This window comes from Antechinus flavipes, chromosome 2 (genome assembly GCF_016432865.1).
Source record: "Antechinus flavipes isolate AdamAnt ecotype Samford, QLD, Australia chromosome 2, AdamAnt_v2, whole genome shotgun sequence".
Classification (NCBI taxonomy): Eukaryota; Metazoa; Chordata; class Mammalia; order Dasyuromorphia; family Dasyuridae; genus Antechinus; species Antechinus flavipes.
The window spans coordinates 367,662,539-367,681,137 of record NC_067399.1 but is presented as its reverse complement, the minus strand read 5'-3'; the positions used below and the strand labels follow the sequence as shown (position 1 = coordinate 367,681,137).

The window sequence follows — 18,599 nt, the reverse complement described above, 5'->3', positions numbered from 1 at the left end:
CCATCTTTATTCTCTATCAATCAAAGCATCCAGCTCTCTCCCATGGCTCAGTTGAGACATCAAACCCAATCATGTAAGTATAGATTCTGTGACCCACTGACCTAGGCAATTCAGCCCAGGGGGTTTATGTGATCACTAACCTAATTCCAGCAAAAAAAACAAGGAAGTATAAACAGATAATTCCCATCACCTCCAAATGATCACATCTGATTCTAGTTCTTTAGAATAGATGATGAACTTGGATCTTTTTTTTTTTAAATAACTTTTTATTGACTGAACCCATGCCAGGGTAATTTTTTTACAGCATTATCCCTTGCACTCACTTCTGTTCCGATTTTTCCCCTCCCTCTCTCCACCCCTTCCCCCAGATGGCAAGCAGTCCTTTACATGTTAAATAGGTTACAGTATATCCTAGATACAATATATGTGTGCAGAACCAAACAGTTCTCTTGTTGCACAGGGAGAATTGGATTCAGAAGGTATAAATAACCCGGGAAGAAAAACAAAAATGCAAGCAGTTTATATTCCTTTCCCAGTGGTTGAACTTGGATCTTAAAGATCTAGATCCAAATTCTGGCTAAGACCATTTACTAGTTGTGTGTCTGTAAAAGCTGTCATTTCACCACCCTGATTGGATTTCCTTATTTATCAGATATTTATCTCAGTAACAAGTGCTTGATAATCTCTGAAGCCTTCTGGAACAGAGAAAAATTGTTAGAGGCCCTCCAAATTGACAGAATTGAATTCCTTATATCCTCAGCTATGTTTGGGGGATATGGGAAATAATCAGGAAAATAGAGTAAATACCAACATCCTCCATCCAGGTGGTGACGTCATATTGTCCCTTTCTCCCAGGCCTACTCAGAGATTATCTCATTCCTCTCAGGGATAGGAAAAAGGGGTTTTAAAATCTAATCCACTATGAAGTGCAAATGATTGAAGTTTTTCCTAAAAATCTACTCTTGGGTTTGGTCTTAGTATCTAGCATTTCCTCCCTCAAAATCCAGCTTTTCTTTCTTTAAATTCCTCTTTTCATGTGCAAGTTTGTGACTCCCTAGCTATCCGGGGCAATCTAGGCCACTTCATTTCTCTAAGTTCCAATTTCCTTATCTATAAAATGGGGACTAATTCACTTCACAGTGTTCCTGTCAGTAACTGTTATTGCAAAGAACAGAGTGGTGGTTGACTCACTAGAGTCAAAAGATTTGGTTAAAAGACCTGTGATTAAGGACAAAGGGGGTTCTATAAGAAAGGAGGAGAGCAAAACTGAACTCATAGAAAAGAGGTGTAGATGGACTTTCAGGAGCAAATAAAAAAGTGCAAAGGACTTTTTAACTGAAGCCTTTTTTTTTTCATTCTTCTTAAACTGTTATGTATGTAGATCCTTCTCCTCATCATCAAACGGATATCTATTGAGGCCTCCCTGTGTATACATCATGGGCAGCTAAGTGGCCCAGTGGACAAAGTGCCAGTCTTGGAGTCAGGAAGAATTCAAATTTGGCCTCAGACATTTACTCAGACATAACTGTATGACTCTGGGTGGGCAAGTCACTTAACCCTTTTTGCCTCAGTTTCCCATCTGTAAAGTGAGTTGGAGAAAGAAATGCCAAACTATTCCAGTATCTTTGCCAAGAAAACTCCAAATGGGATCATGAAGAGTTGGACATGACTAAAAATGGCTGAACAAGCAAACATTGTTTATTGGGCACTAAACTTGACAGGAAGAAGACAAAGAAACTCAAATGTTTGAGGGCCTCCATCATGATCTCCCTGGCCTGAAGTAAGCCTGCTGTATGAGTAGTAACTTTACTGTAGGCTAGCACAGCAGAAGCTTAGGGGGCAAATTGTGACTATGGGGACCTGTTTCTGTAGGAATAATAGACTTGAGGATTAGGGGAAATGGAATGGGAACGACAGACACATAAGGTCTGGGAGGCAGCACAGCAGAGTGGAAGCCTTGCAATCAATTCAGAGCTGACATCTCTGACATTTATCAGCTGAGGTACAGAAGGTACTTTTGTGCCTCCCAACTAAATTGCCTTAAAAGAGACATAACATTTTCACTTCCTATCTTACTGGGCTGTGTTAGCAAGTTATTCCTATTGGGCAGCATGATATATAGTAGAAAGAGCCTTGGTCTCCAAGTCAGAAACCTTGAGTTCAAACTTTGATGCCATATTTGCAAAGTGTGTGACTATGGGGTAGTATAGAAACAATAGGCTAATCCCTGCCTAAATGTGTGTTGAACTAGTTTCTCCTTAAGAAGTAGTGATGGGGGAGTTAGGTGGTGCAGTAGATAGAGCACTGGCCCTAGAGTCAGGAACATTGAGTTCAAATCCTGTCTTAGACCCTGACTAGCTATGTGACCCTGGGCAAGTCACTTAGCTCTGATTGCCTCCCCCATCCAAAAGTAGCGAGCATAGACTCCTGAATTGATCAACTTAGGTAACTAAAGAGGACCAAAGGTCATTTTCTGGTCACCTAAGTACTAAATAACTAAAGGGTCCATCTCAATAAAAGGAAAGGATCTTCATTCATTTGAATCAGATTTAATGCCTATCCTTGTTAAATATCTTTCTTCTATGGCTAAGTAAATTCCTTGTTACTTATCTTTGGGGGAAAATTTGGCTTCAGGTTAAATTTGTCTTTTTCTAGGGGATGGGAAATACTGTGTTATTTCCTAACACAATCCCCTTCCCTATCCCCTGGAATAAAGGTTGTGGGGAGAAAAAGGACTCTCTCAATCAAATAAGAAGTTGGTGAAATAACAACAAAAAAAGACTTATTCCCTAATGCCGTGGGAATCTAGAATAAGAGAAGGAACAAATAAGCTTTGTCCAGATCCTAGATCTGGATCTATCCCAGAAGAAAGGAATTATTCCAATTTGGGATCATATAGGATAGTTCTGTTTTCAGGCTCTAGGGGAAAATTTTTTTTTAGTTTGAATGCTATCTATTTGTACTGGGTAGGAAATAGCAATAGCAATAGTAGTGGTAACAGCAGTAGTAGTAGCAGCTGCAGTAATAGTAGCAATAATAGTAGTAGCAGTAGTAGAAAAAGCAGCAATAATAATAGTAGTAGTAACAGCAGCAACAACGGTAGCAGCAGCAACAGCAACAATAGTAGTAGTGGTGGCAGCAGCAGCAGCAGCAGTAATAATAGTAATAGTAGCAGCAATAATAATAGTAGCAATAACAGCAGCAACAACAGTAGCAGCAGCAGCAACAGCAATAGTAGTGGTAACAGAAGTAGCCATAGTAGCAGAAGCAGAAATAATAATAGTAATAATAACAGCAGCAACAACAGTAGCAGCAGCAACAGCAACAATAGTAGTAGTAGTAGCAGCATCAGTAATAGCAGTATTAATTGAAAATTAATTTAATTAAATTAATTAAATTAACTAGTTGCAATAACAGTAATAGCAGGAGGAGAAGCAACAGTAATAGTAGTAGCAATAGTTAGTAGTAGCAGTAACAGTATTAACAGCAACAGCAGCAGTAATAATGAAAGAAGAAGGAGGAGGAGGAGGAGTAATAGTGGTAAATATAACTCTTCCTCTTTCTGTCATGTTTTGTTTTTTCATAGCTACCTGTAAGTTAGGTAGTATACAGATATCCTTAAACCCTTTTCATAAAGAAGTTTTACTGCAGCTTAGAGTAAGCAGTAGGGCACACAGCCAATTAGAGTTGGAGCACAAACTCAGGTTTTGTTATTTCAAGTACAATACTCTGTTTACTATATTTCATATTTCCTGATGATTTTAACTTTGTTTTATTTCTGAATTTATGTTCTTGACTCCTTTGAATGGCGCCATTGAAAAAACCCACCAAGAATCCTGATAGTTTTCTAGGCAAACTAGCAGATTTCTGAGCCCAGGATTGCCATCTGACTCAGTGGAAGACTGTACGCATGGTGAAGTTCATGAATCAGGGATGATTTAGATAGTTGGAAAAGCTAAAAGCCCTGAACCTGGAGGTGGTCCAGCAAGTCCTAAAGCCCCAGCACACTCTGCCATTTATTGTATGATTCTGGACATAGGGTTCTCCTTCTCAGGGCCTCTCTGTGAAACAGGAAGAATCATTCCTCTCCAGCCTCCTTCCCAGGAGCTGTGGTGAAGATCAAATGAGAAAGTTCTTTGTAAATTGATGCACCCAATGTGCTGTTGGAAGTGATGAGTTATGATGATGATGATAATGATCATGGTACTTTCTAGAGAAAGCATCTTTATATAGCACTTTAAGGTTTACAAAATGCTCTATATGTTATTTGCGATTTATCCTACATTGTTTGCATATAATGGTTTGCATGTTATGTCATCCATTAAATTGTGAACTCCTTAAGAGTAATAGCTGTGCTTGCTTTTCTTTGCATCCCTGGCACTTAGCACAGTGCCAGGTATATAGTGGGCACTTAATAAATATTTGTTGATCTCACCTGTCCCATCTGATCTCACAACTCTGTGTTATTATTCCCAATGTATTAATGACGAAACTTGAGGTAGATGTGAAGACTTGCTCAGTCATACAACAAATAAATGACTGAAGCAGAATCTAAATTCAGGTCTTTCTAACTCAAATGATATAGAGGGAATGGAGGGTCCTTCTCAGACTCCTGTGAGGCAAATGCAGTGGGAATATGACATGGATTGTGGTTAAAGACTGTAAGATCCCTCCTAAAATGGCATTTAGACTGGCAATGTCTGGGAGAGGCCTAGCAGGGCTAAGAAGTCAGACAACCAAGCTTTTAGTCTCAGCTCTTCAAAGTATACCAAGCTCAGAAGGATCCATAGTGGAGAAGTCTGAGATGGAGAAAAAACCTATTGTGCTAGAGTGCACACACCCAAGGATGCTGCCTTACAACAAAGCTTGGGAGAAGGATGTGCAATAGGGAGAAGTCAAAAGAGCAATGGTTCTGAGTTCAAATCTCCCTTGTGATGATTTCTAAGATCAAGGTCTCCCATAGCATCCAAGGCCATCTCCAGCCATCTTGATTTATACCTGGCAATATGGGACCCAGTTGGCTCTGAAGGAGACTAGTACTGAAGATACTTGTCTGTCTTTGTTTCACTAAGAAAATGTCTATTTCCTTGGGCTTGCCTATGAAACACAAGGAAGACCAGTCAAAATGTGTCTTAATTTAAATCTTCTGCCCACACTGTGTTCCTGATTATTCGTGGAGTCCTACGCATTAGAGCTAGGTCTTGTTAAAAGCAACAGCTCCTCCAAGAAGCTCTACCCTCTTTACATACCATAACTTATGTAGCCATTCCCCAATTGATGGGCATCTACTCATTTTCCAATTCTTCGTCACTTCAGAAAGAGCTGCTGCAAACATTTTTGCATGTGTGAGTCTTTTTCCCTCCTTTATGATTTCTTTGAGATACAGACCCAGTAGAAGCTCTCTACCTTCTGAGTCAGCCCATGAGACACCTGTTAGATGTCCTCCCAGCTTCCAGTCCAGCTTGTTGCCATGTCTGTTCCTCTCCGTGTTCCTTTTCACAGAAAGCCATATTTTCTGCCTCCTCCTCAATCAGATGTGTGACTTATGGGCTTATCCCTTCCATTCTGGAGTGTTTTTCCCTATCTAGGAAGAGGGAAGGATAAAGGAAAGAATACTGGCTTGAGAGAATGAACATCAAGGCTCTAATTCCAATTCTGTCACCAACTCACTGTATGATGTTTCTCACTGAGCCTCATCTTTTGCACCACTAAAGGGATAATTTCTAAGTTGTCTTCCATCTCTGTCTTTTTTTTTTTAGGTTATACATGTATAATCAATTTTTAATATATTTCCATATGAGTTATGTTGGAAAAGAAAAATCAGGAAAAAAGAACAACAACGGAAAAAAGAACAACAACAACAAAAAAAAAATCAAACACAAGAAAAAATAACAGTAAAAATAAAACAATAACACCCCCCCAAAATTAGTATTTTCACCTTTTTTGGTTTATTTTTCTTCTTTTTTGTGACTGATTTTTATTGCACAACATGATACATATGGAAATAAATTTAAAAGAATTGCACTTATTTAACATATCAGATTACGTGCTACTTTGAGGAGGGAGGGAGAAAAATTTGGGACACAGTCTTACAAAAATGAATGTCAAAAACATTCTTTTCATACATTTGGAGAAATAAAATACTATTGAAAAATTTAAAAAAGAAAATACTATGCTTCGATTCATATTTGCTCTCCATAATTCTCTCTGGATAAGGATGGCTTTTTCCAGTCCAAGTCTATTGGAATTTCCTTGAATCACTGAATTGTTGAGATAAGCCAAGTCCATTCCAGTTGATCATCACATAATCTTGTTTTCTCATGTGTACAATGTTCTCTTGGTTTTGCTCACTTCACTTAGTATCAATTCATGTAAATCTTTCCAGGCTTTTCTGAAATCAGCCTGCTCATCATTTATTATAGAACAAAAATATTCTATTACATTCATATACTATAACTTATTCAGACATTCCCCAACTGAGGGGCGTCCACACAAGTTCTAGTTCCTTGCCAACCACAAAAAGCAGCTCTATCATTCTATAAGCTAAGATCCCTTTCAGGATAACATAGTATCATAGATCCGTGTAGGACCTCAAGGTCATATAATCCAACCCCCTCAATTTAGAGATTAGGAAATTGAGACCAAAAGATATTAAGTACCTTGTCCACAATCCCACAGATGGGATTTGAACCCATATCCTCTGACTCTATAGTCAATGCTTTTCCCCCCTGTACAATGCTGACTCCATATATTTTCTAGTCTCTCCTCTAATGTCTCTGACATCCTATTCTCTAAGATTCCTTCCAGCTTAGACTTTCTATGATTTCTGTTTTAAGATTCCTCTCAGCTCTAATCCTCTGATTCTAAATCCCACACCCTTTCAAGAATAAGATTCCCAAAGACCCAGTGTGTGAAGGCCCTTTAGGGGACACTTAGCCCTTGATCTCACCTCACTCTGACTCAGGAAAGAATCCGTGCTAGATTTGTGCTGGTCATTGGCAGTTTCATGTTTGCAAATCCAAAATAAATGCTGCCATCCATTCAAGGGTGTTCCTACAATGCTGTGTGAATGGCAGGTACCAGCCTTATGGTCTGCAAACCTTTCCATCACCTTTGGGTACTAGGGACCCTTCTTTATGGTATGGCTTCACAAAAAACATGGAACACAGAAGATCAGGCTTGGAAAGATTCTTTGAAACCATTAAGTCCAACACACTCATTTTACAAGAATTGACTTTCATAAGATTTTCCTTCTGAGAATTTAAATGTACATTTTTTGTACCCATTTCTTTTTGTGGCATTGTTTCAGAGGAAACAATGACAAAGAAAATTCTCTTAGAAGTATATTTGATCAAAAATATTCTATATTTAGCAAGTAGGTGGCAGTGGATAGCATGCAAGAGTCAGAGATACTTAAGTTTGGATCCTCCCTCACATACTTTCTAGCTGTGTGACTCTGGGGAAACTACTTAACATGTTTGCTTCAATTTCCTCAAAAAACAAACAGGAATAATAATTGTAATTATCAGACAGGATTGTTGTGAGGGTCAAATGAATTAAAAATGAAAAGTGCTCTGCAAACTTTAAAATGCTATGCAAATGCTAGATGTTATCATAACCAAGCTTGACCTGGAAGATTTAATATATCTCTCTTCACTCTTTGTAAAAGTAAGGATCTGTGAGTATGGAATATTGCCTATGTTGTCAAACTCAATTGATGTGTCAGTTCGTTTGGTCTAAACTTCTACTTTTTTTAAAAAAAAAATTATAAGGGGTAAATCACTGGGTAGAAAAAAGGCATACTTTGGAGAAATCAAAGCATATTAAAAAAATATGCCTTTTAAAAATGTGTTTAGAGTGTACACAGTAATAAGATTATGTGATAATCAACTATGATGGACGTGGCTCTTCTCAACAAGGTAATGATTCAAGGATCAATGATCAATGGATTTGGGATAGAAAATGCTAACTACATCCAGAGAGTGTGCTATGGAGACTGAATGTGGATCAAAGAATAATATTTTCAATTTTGTTTGCTTTTTCACGTTCCTTTTCCCCTTTTGGTTTGACTTTTCTTGCAGCCATGATAAATATGGAACATGATAAATATGGAAATATGGTTAAAAGGATTGTATGTATATAATCTTTATCACAGTGGGGTGGGAAGAAAAAAATTTAGAACATAAAAGTCTTACAAAAATGTATGTTGAAAACTATCTTTACCTATATTTACCTGTATTTAGAAAAAATTAAATATTGGGGGAAAATGTGTTTGAGTTGGACTCAAGCATGTGGTAGCAATGTAAAGAATAAGTAATTTGGGTCCAAAGTTAAGTATAAGCAGGACTTTGGGGAAAGGGATGGTCACAACTGAACTCTGTGAAATCTATTTCTGACTTTTCAAAGGTGTTTTGTCAATCTCTTATCCAGAGAAACCAGAGAGGAAGGGGGAAGGGGATTGGAAGACTAAAAGAATGGGGATTTCGGTCTACCCTGCCTTCCCACCCACTGAAACAGAAACAATCAGCAGTTCCAATAATGGTGTTATAGCATTTATTTCTCTTGTAGAGATTCTCATTCAGTGCCTCATACATGTTACAAGCAGCAAGAGTGTGAACCACAGTAATGGCCTGTGAAGGTGAGATACAGCCAAAGGATCTTTCTAACTTGTCATCTGGATCAATTCCCAGATGTTTTAATATCCTCTCACCTACCTCTCCTGCCCCCTAAAAGCCACTTAATGCTATATTCCACCCACATTGGTACCTGGCTTGATCCCTTCCCCTCTCTTTCATCACTGCTATATATAGCTTAGCCCTCTCAGTTTCCTGAAGCTTGACATAGAAAAGACTTCTAACAGAGAGAAAGGAGTTTTGTTCTGCAGGAAAGGTGATCCCATGGAATACATTTGGCTCTATCTAAAAGAAGGATAATAGATTTTCCACCATTAAGCAGTAGCAGCAGCAGGATAGAAACAAAACCAACAACTGGCCCTACCTATTCCCGAGTGACCATGACAGCCCTTTGCACAAAGGAGCTGTAACTTAATTTTTATTGGTGAGTTTCTGAGGACTATACTTTACCATGATCTTAGTGCTTCTCTATCCCTGTTTCAGGAACAACAAACACTGCTCAGGAAGGTGTTCAGAACAGCTGAGGGCCTTCCTTCCCTCAAGAATGTGAGGTTTGCCTCTTGAAAAAAGACACTATTATGTCCAGCAAAGGGATCCCCATGTAAGCTTCTTATTGATTTCCACATTCAGTTTTCTGAACTGATGTAGAGGGAAGTGTGGTCAGGATAGGTCTTTTATTGGCTTAGCTTTTTGATTTAGTTTGTCATTCTCTTTGGATGGCTAAGAAAACCCTTGCCCTTCATTTGGCCACATGCCCAGAACCTGCTTTTCCTGAAGTTTTTCCTTCCTCCTCCAGTAAGATTAATTCAGTTCTTGCAGAAGATGTAACTAGGGCACCAGGTTCTTGAGCATCATCATTGGTGGTGCTAGTGATGCTCTCACCCCCTTCTCTCTCCTCTGGGGATAAGGTTTCCTGTGCATCAAAGAAAATCACTGTCTGCTCAGCTTCCTCCTGTGATCCTGATTTGGGGGGCTCTGTCACACTCTCTTCAGTACTCTTACTCTTCTTGGCTGGGGAAGAGGAGAACCCCAATTTGGGAAATCGAAACCAGCCCGTTTTCTCGGGTTTCTTAGGTTCAATATCTGACATGCTTTCTGGCTGGGTTTGTATTGGAACTGACTTTGATACTTCAGTTTTGGAATCTGAATTTGCCTCATCAACAGAAGAAGAAAACCCAATACTTGGAAGCCAAAATCGAAATAGACCAGAAGACTTCTTACTTTCTGATTGAACCTTCTGCTCCTTTTCTTCATCTGGTGGCATTTGGTCATGACTGTCTTCAGGGGGAAATTCCAGGATTTCTGCAGGCTCCTCATCAGAGTAGCTATCAACATATTGATGGGAAGAGTGAACTTCAAATGTAAATGTTTTCAATTTTGGCAAACTGGCACTAGAAGAAATTATTTCATATGGTTCTCCTGTTTCAGGCTGGAGTTCACCCTCCAATGACAGATCTGTGTCTACTCCCAATTCATCTTTTCTCAAACTCTCTTCTGAGATGTCTTGTGTCTCGAGTGTAGAACTTGTATACCCCAGGGTTTCTTGTTCCTTGCCTGTCACATCCAGATTAACATGTGACTCTGGGATTTTCACCTTCAGCAGGGAAAATCCGTAAGAAGGTGTCTGAATATCAGATGGAGGGATCTCAGAGGCTCTCACAATTTGAGTGGAAAAGGTCTCCCTTCTTGGGAGCTCACCATGTTCACAAGTCACTCGGCTTTCTATGGTGACCTCTTGGCTTTCTATGTGGGCACCCTGAATATGGACTTTGACCTTGGAAATAGGAGAGGCTACTGAAGAGAGGGCAAGATCCTTTGGAGGCCTTAATGGGTCAAGGCTTGGCTGAGGGGGAATCTCAGAGACTGCTTTGAGGACTTTAGCACTCCATTCATCTGGGCTTTCCTTTTGGATTGCTATCTCAATATCTGTCTCAGGGCACATTTCTTCTCTCACTTTGGGGATGAAAATGTCAGTCTCTGTGTTGGGAGCTTGGAAGGTAAATTTAGGTACTTGTAATTTGGGAAATTTAACAGTCAATACAGAGCCTTCCCAGACTCGGCTTGTTTCAATCACGGAAACTTGAGATGGTATTTCAGTACTTGAGGTCTTGAGTTTAATGGGCCCTTCTGCTGGGAGAAGATACATTTCTGACTCAGGTAAACCTACAACATCTTTTTCACCTTTGGCAATGGCTTGTGGCCTAGGCATAGACATGTCATGTTGGGGAAGCACTATCTCACCTGTTTCTTGCCTGGGATCTTTGATTTCACTAGTAGAAAACCCCAGACTGGGCATCAGGAGGGACACTGTGTTTTCTCCAGAAGGGACGCTGACTTCAGACATGGAAATTGTTGAATCCAACATCCCAGCTGTAGTCTGGCACAATTTTAAGCTTTTGTCATCGATGTTGCGTTTTAACACATCTGCATATGTTTCTGTTTCCAGGGTTACTGTCTCTATGTCTACTTTAGGAGATGGTTGGGACATATCTGTCTCCAATTTTGGTACCGAAATATGGATGCTGTGACTCTTGACTTGGGAAACAGAAGAGCCAAGTTTGGGCACTTGAACAACTGGAAGGAAAAGTTGCTCTTTGCCACTGTCTTTACCACCTGAAGGCTCCTGAGTAGTTGTCTTCCCTGGGGCAGGATCTTCAGGGACTTGTAATTCAGTCTGTCTTATGACTGTAGGGGCTACAATTTGAAATACTTCAGTATCAAGCACCATTTTTTTGCTAGATGTATCTATAACCTTCTTAGAGCCCTCCTCTATAGGGGCATCATCAGAATGGGTGAGTTCTTCAGCTTCCTTCTGCAGGCCAATCCCTGCCTTGGAGCCCTTGGCTTTGGGAAGCCCAATCTTTGGCATCACAAAATGGGGCTTCTTAATCTTTTCTTTGGGGCTCTCTTTCTGAGTGGACACATCCATGTCTGTTTCTACACTTGTGGTGTGAGTTTCTGTATCAGCAGCTACTTGTTCTTTGTCTAAAATATCACTTGGCTTAGTACCTGGAGCTCCTTTTGGAGCTGCTTCTTTTTTGGGAGACCAACTAAATGAGGGGAGCTTGAACTTGGGCATTTTGAAGAAGCTTTCCTTCCCTTCTGATTCTGTACATTCAGGCTTGACTTCTTCTGCCTTCCCTGTCTGAAGAGCTATGTTTGAATCCTGGATATCACTTACTGCCCATTGGTCAGAGCCCTCCTGAGAAGTCTGGACAGAATGCATGAATGATTTAACAGTCTCAGATGATGTCATAAATTCTTTCTTGGGGAAAAGGATTGGCACTTCTTGGGCTGTCATTTCTGCTGCCACATTAGGAGGCTCTTGAGGGTGAGAGATCTCTAATGGCCTGGAAACAGAAACCCCAAACTTTGGTTTGTAAAATTTGGGAAATTTAATCATTCCATCAAGGTCATAAGAAAGAGGTTGTACTCTTTCATCCCACGTGCCAGCAGAGATTTGTGACTCTTCTTCCTCTGACTTCAGGTGAATGGAATGTCTATCCAAAATAGGGATGGTATCAGGGTGAGGGAGGGAAGGAATAACATGGGATCCTGACATAGGAAGAGTGACTTCATACTTTGTGAGGGTGATGTCATCTTTCACTCTGGTTTTACCAAATTCAGTGTGGGGACCACTGATACTAACCTTAGTAAAACTCAAACCTGGAAGTGAAACCCCAGAAAACTGTGAATGTCCATCATGGGAATCAGATAAATGAGAAGATGCAATATCAACATGAAGTTCACCTTCCGGAAGCTCACCTTCACAAAGGTTGACTTCACACTCTTCAGGTTCCTTATGTATAACAGCAGGAGAAGACTTAGAAACCTCTAAAGATTCATGACAGGAAGGAGTATCAACTGATGATTTATGAAGCCTGCGATGAGAGGAACCAAAGGATGGCATCTTAAATTTGGGCATCTTAAACTTGCTGTCCTTCATCTCGACCTCCTTGTCTCCTAGTTTTATGTCCCCTTCCACCTCGACTTCAGGACTCCTGAGGTCACCTTTGCCCTTGGGCAGGGACACATCCAGACTGGGCATGGTGATGTCCACTTTGGGAGCGTTGATGTCTGCTTTGGGCATTTGGGGTATTTTCATGCTGGGCATGTGGACTTTGGGCAAGTGTCCTTTCCGGCCTACACCACCAGTCTTTCCCTTCAGGTCACCAAGCTGAACTTCTCCCTCTGGCAACTGGCCCTCAATATCTAGGCCTTTGACGTCCACATCCACTGAGGGCACCTCCACACTCAGTTCACCAGCCTGGACAGAAGGAAGGGTGACATTCACCTCAGCCTTTGGCAGGGACACATCCACTGAGGCTTTCTCTTCTTTTCCTGGAGCAGACATTCCAAAGGATGGCATCTTAAATTTGGGCATCTTAAACTTGCTGTCCTTCACCTCCACCTCCTTGTCTCCCACTTTGATGTCCCCTTCCACCGTGACTGCTTCCACCTCGACTCCAGGGCCCTGGATGTCACCTTTGCCCTTGGGCAGGGACATGTCCAGACTGGGCACAGTGATGTCCACTTTGGGGGCCTTGATGTCTGCTTTGGGCATTTGGGGCATTTTCACGCTGGGCATGTGGACTTTGGGCAAGTGACCTTTGAGATCTACACTGCCTCTCTTCCCCTTCAGATCACCAAGCTGAACGTCTCCCTCTGGCAACTTGGTCTCAATGTCTAAGCCTTTGACTTCCACATCCACTGAGGGAGCCTCCACACTCAGGTCCCCAGCCTTGACATCAACCTTAACAGAAGGATGGGTCACATCCACCTCTGCCCTTGGGAGGGACACATCCACTGAGGTTGTTCCTTCTTTGCCTGGGGCAGACACTCCAAAGGATGGCATCTTAAATTTGGGCATTTTGAATTTGCTGTCCTTTGCTTCCACCTCCTTGTCTCCTAGTTTAATGTCCCCTTCCTCCTCGACTTCGGGGCTCTTGATGTCACCTTTGTCCTTGGGCAGGGATACATCCAGACTGGGCATGGTGATGTCCACTTTGGGCCCCTTAATGTCTGCTTTGGCCATTTGGGGCATTTTCATGCTGGGTATGTGGACTGTGGGCAAGTGACCTTTGAGACTTATACTCTCAGTCTTTCCCTTCAGGTCATCAAGCTGGACTTCTTCCTCTGGCAACTTGGTCTCAATGTCTAGTCCTTTCACTTCCACATGCATTGAGGGCACCTCCACATTCAGGTCACCAGCCTTGACAGAAGGAAGAGTTACATCCATCTCTGCCTTTGGCAGGGACACGTCCACCGGGACTGCTCCCTCTTTGTCTCCACCAAAGGACGGCATCGTAAATTTGGGCATCTTGAACTTGCTGTGCTTCGCCTCCACCTTCTTGTCTTCTACTTTAATGTCCCCTTCCACCTTGACTTCAGGACTCTTGATGTCACCTTCACCTTTGGGAAGGGACACATCCAGACTGGGCATGGTGATGTCCACTTTGGGGCCCTTCATGTCTACTTTGGGCATTTGGGGCATTTTCATGCTGGGCATGTGGACTTTGGGCAAGTGACCTTTGAGACCGACACTACCACTCTTCCCCTTCAGGTCACCAAGCTGAACTTCTCCCTCTGGCAACTGGCCCTCAATATCTAGGCCTTTGACGTCCACATCCACTGAGGGCACTTCCACACTCAGGTCACCGGGCTTGACCTCAACCTCAACAGAAGGAAGGGTGACATCCACATCTGCCTGTGGCAGGGACACATCCACTGAGACTTTCCCTTCTTTGCTTGGAGCAGACATACCAAAGGATGGCATCTTAAATTTGGGCATCTTGAACTTCCTGTCCTTCACCTCCACCTCCTTGTCTCCTAGTTTAATGTCCTCTTCCAACTCGACTTCAGAGCTCTTGATGTTACCTTTGCCTTTGGGCAGAGACACATCCAGACTGGGCATGGTGATGTCCACTTTGGGAGCCTTGATGTCTACTTTGGACATTTGGGGCATTTTCACGCTGGGCATGTGGACTTTGGGCAAGTGACCTTTGAGATCTACACTGCCACTCTTCGCCTTCAGTTCACCAAACTGGACCTCTCCCTCTGGCAACTTGGTCTCAGTGTCTAATTTGACGTCCACATCCACTGAGGGCACCTCCACACTCAGTTCACCAGCCTGGACAGAAGGAAGGGTGACATCCACCTCTGCCTTTGGCAGGGATATGTCCACTGAGGCTTTCTCTTCTTTGCCTGGAGCAGACATTCCAAAGGATGGCATCTTAAATTTTGGCATCTTAAATTTGCTGTCCTTCACCTCCACCTCCTTCTCTCCAACTTGGATGTCCCCTTCCACTGTGACTGCCTCGACTTCGACTTTGGGACCCTTGATGTCATCTTCACCTTTGGGCAGGGACACATCCAGACTGGGCACAGTGATGTCCACTTTGGGGGCCTTGATGTCTGCTTTGGGCATTTGGGGCATTTTCACGCTGGGCATGTGGACTTTGGGCAAGTGACCTTTGAGACCTACACTGCCACTCTTCCCCTTCAGCTCACCAAGCTGAACTTCTACCTCTGGCACCTTGGTCTCAATGTCTAAGTCTTTCACATCCACATCCACTGAGGGCACCTCCACACTCTGGTCCCCAGGCTTGACCTCAACCTCGGCAGAAGGAAGGGTCACATCCATCTCTGCCTTTGGCAGGGACACATCCACCGAGGCTGCCCCCTCTTTGCCTCCACCAAAGGATGGCATCTTAAATTTGGGCATCTTAAACTTGCTGTCCTTCACCTCCACCTCCTTGTCTCCCAGTTTAATGTCCCCTTCCACCTTCACTTTGGATCTCTTGATGTCAGCTTTGCCCTTGGGCAGGGACACGTCCAGACTGGGCATGGTGATGTCCACTTTGGGAGTCTTGATGTCTGCTTTGGGCATTAGAGGCATTTTCACGCTGGGCATGTGGACTGGGGGCAAGTGACCTTTGAGACTTATACCCTCGGTCTTTCCCTTCAGGTCACCAAGCTGAACTTCTCCCTCTGGCAACGTGGTCTCAATGTCTAGTCCTTTCACTTCCACATCCACTGAGGACACCTGCACACTCAGGTCACCAGCCTTGACAGAAGGAAGAGTTACATCCACCTCTGCCTTTGGCAGGGACACCTCCACCGGGATTGCTCCCTCTTTGCCTCCACCAAAGGATGGCATCGTAAATTTGGGCATCTTGAACTTGCTGTCCTTCATCTCCACCTTCTTGTTTCCTACTTTAATGTCCCCTTCCAACCTGACTGCCTCCACCTCGACTTCGGGGCTCCTGATGTCACCTTTGCCCTTGGGCAGGGACACGTCCAGACTGGGCATGGTGATGTCTACTTTGGGGGCCTTGATGTCTGCTTTGGGCATTTGGGGCATTTTCATGCTGGGCATGTGGACTTTGGGCAAGTGACCTTTGAGACTTGTACCCCGACTCTTCCCCTTCAGGTCACCAGGTTGAACTTCTCCCTCTGGCAACTTGGTCTCAATATCTAGGCCTTTCATGTCCACATCCACTGAAGGAACCTCCACACTCAGGTCCCTGGGCTTGACCTCGACCTCAACAGAAGGAAGGCTCACATCCACCTCTGCCTTTGGCAGGGACACGTCCACTGAGGCTTCTCCCTCTTTGCCTCCACCAAAGGATGGCATCTTAAATTTGGGCATCTTGAACTTGCTGTCCTTCACCTCCACCTCCTTGTGTCCCAGTTTAATGTCCCCTTCCACCTCAACTTCAGGGCTCTTGATGTCAGCTTTGCCCTTGGGCAGGGACACGTCCAGACTGGGCATGGTGATGTCTACTTTGGGAGCCTTGATGTCTGTTTTGGGTATTTGGGGCATTTTCATGCTGGGCAGGTGGACTTTGGGCAAGTGACCTTTGAGACTTATACCCTCAGTCTTTCCCTTCAGGTCACCAAGCTGAACTTCTCCCTCTGGCAACTTGGTCTCAATATCTAGGCCTTTGACGTCCACATCCACTGAGGGCACCTCCACACTAAGGTCACCGGGCTTGACCTCGACCGCGACAGAAGGAAGGGTGACATCCACCTCTGCCTTTGGGAGGGACACATCCACTGAAGCTGTTCCTTCTTTGCTAGGGGCAGACACTCCAAAGGAGGGCATCTTAAATTTTGGCATCTTGAACTTGCTGTCCTTCACCTCCACCTCCTTGTCACCCAGTTTAATGTCCCCTTCCACCTCAACTTCGGGGCTCTTGATGTCAGCTTTGCCCTTGGGCAGGGACACGTCCAGACTCGGCATGGTGATGTCTACTTTGGACCCCTTAATGTCTGATTTGGGCATTTGCGGCATTTTCACGCTGGGCATGTGGACTTTGGGCAAGTGACCTTTGAGACTTATACCCTCAGTCTTTCCCTTCAGGTCACCAAGCTGAACTTCTCCCTCTGGCAACTTGGTCTCAATATCTAGGCCTTTGACGTCCACATCCACTGAGGGCACCTCCACACTAAGGTCACCGGGCTTGACCTCGACCGCGACAGAAGGAAGGGTGACATCCACCTCTGCCTTTGGGAGGGACACATCCACTGAGGCTGTTCCTTCTTTGCTGGGGGAAGACACTCCAAAGGAGGGCATCTTAAATTTCGGCATCTTGAACTTGCTGTCCTTCACCTCCACCTCCTTGTCACCCAGTTTAATGTCCCCTTTCACCTTGACTGCCTCCACCTCGACTTCAGGGCTCTTGATGTCAGCTTTGCCCTTGGGCAGGGACACGTCCAGACTGGGCATGGTGATGTCCACTTTGGGGGCCTTGATGTCTGCTTTGGGCATTTGGGGCATTTTCATGCTGGGCATGTGGACTTTGGGCAAGTGACCTTTGACACCTACACTGCCACTCTTCCCCTTCAGCTCACCAAGCTGAACTTCTCCCTCTGGCAACTTGGTCTCAATGTCTAAGCCTTTGATGTCCACATCCACTGAAGGCACCTCCACTCTAAGGTCCTCGGGCTTGACCTCGACCTCGACAGAAGGAAGGGTCACATCCATCTCTGCCTTTGGCAGGGACACATCCACCGAGGTTGCCCCCTGTTTGCCTCCACCAAAGGATGGCATCTTAAATTTGGGCATCTTGAACTTGCTGTCCTTCACCTCCACCTCCTTGTCGCCCAGTTTAATGTCCCCTTCCACCTCAACTTCGGGGCTCTTGATGTCGCCTTTGCCCTTAGGCAGCGACACATCCAGACTGGGCATGGTGATGTCCACTTGGGGCCCCTTAATGTCTGCTTTGGGCATCTGGGGCATTTTCATGCTGGGCAGGTGGACTTTGGGCAAGTGACCTTTGAGACTTATACCCTCAGTCTTTCCCTTCAGGTCACCAAGCTGAACTTCTCCCTCTGGCAACTTGGTCTCAATATCTAGGCCTCTGACATCCACATCCACTGAGGGCACTTCCACACTTAAGTCATCAGACTGGACAGAAGGAAGGGTCACATCCACCTCTGCCTTTGGCAGGGACACGTCCATGGAAGCTGCCTCCTCTTTGCCTGGGGCAGACACTCCAAAGGATGGCATTGTAAATTTGGGCATCTTGAACTTGCTGTCCTTCACCTCCACCTCCTTGTGTCCCAGTTTAATGTCCCCTTCCACCTCAACTTCAGGGCTCTTGATGTCAGCTTTGCTCTTGGGCAGGGACACGTCCAGACTGGGCATGGTGATGTCCACTTTGGGAGCCTTAATGTCTGCTTTGGGCATCTGGGGCATTTTCATGCTGGGCAGGTGGACTTTGGGCAAGTGACCTTTGAGACTTATACCCTCAGTCTTTCCCTTCACGTCACCAAGCTGAACTTCTCCCTCTGGCAAATTGGTCTCAATATCTAGGCCTTTGACGTCCACATCCACTGAGGGCACCTCCACACTAAGGTCACCGGCCTTGACCTCGACCGCAACAGAAGGGTGGGTGACATCCACCGAGGCTGTTCCTTCTTTGCTGGGGGAAGACACTCCAAAGGATGGCATCTTAAATT

At 44.0% G+C, this 18,599-nt stretch overlaps 1 protein-coding gene across 1 annotated transcript in view; it reads right to left on the bottom strand.

Moving 5' to 3' along the window:
* Window positions 1-8,539: 8,539 nt before the first annotated feature.
* The window catches only part of AHNAK2 (AHNAK nucleoprotein 2), a 123,908-nt gene continuing 113,848 nt past the window's right edge, over window positions 8,540-18,599 (bottom strand). Inside the window, exons 12-13 of the mRNA XM_051973687.1 lie at window positions 17,829-18,327; window positions 8,540-17,408 (exon numbers count right to left, since the gene is read on the bottom strand). Coding sequence (XP_051829647.1) covers window positions 9,373-17,408; window positions 17,829-18,327 — 8,535 coding nt within the window. The 3' untranslated portion in view covers window positions 8,540-9,372. The remainder of the gene's footprint in view (window positions 17,409-17,828; window positions 18,328-18,599) is intronic.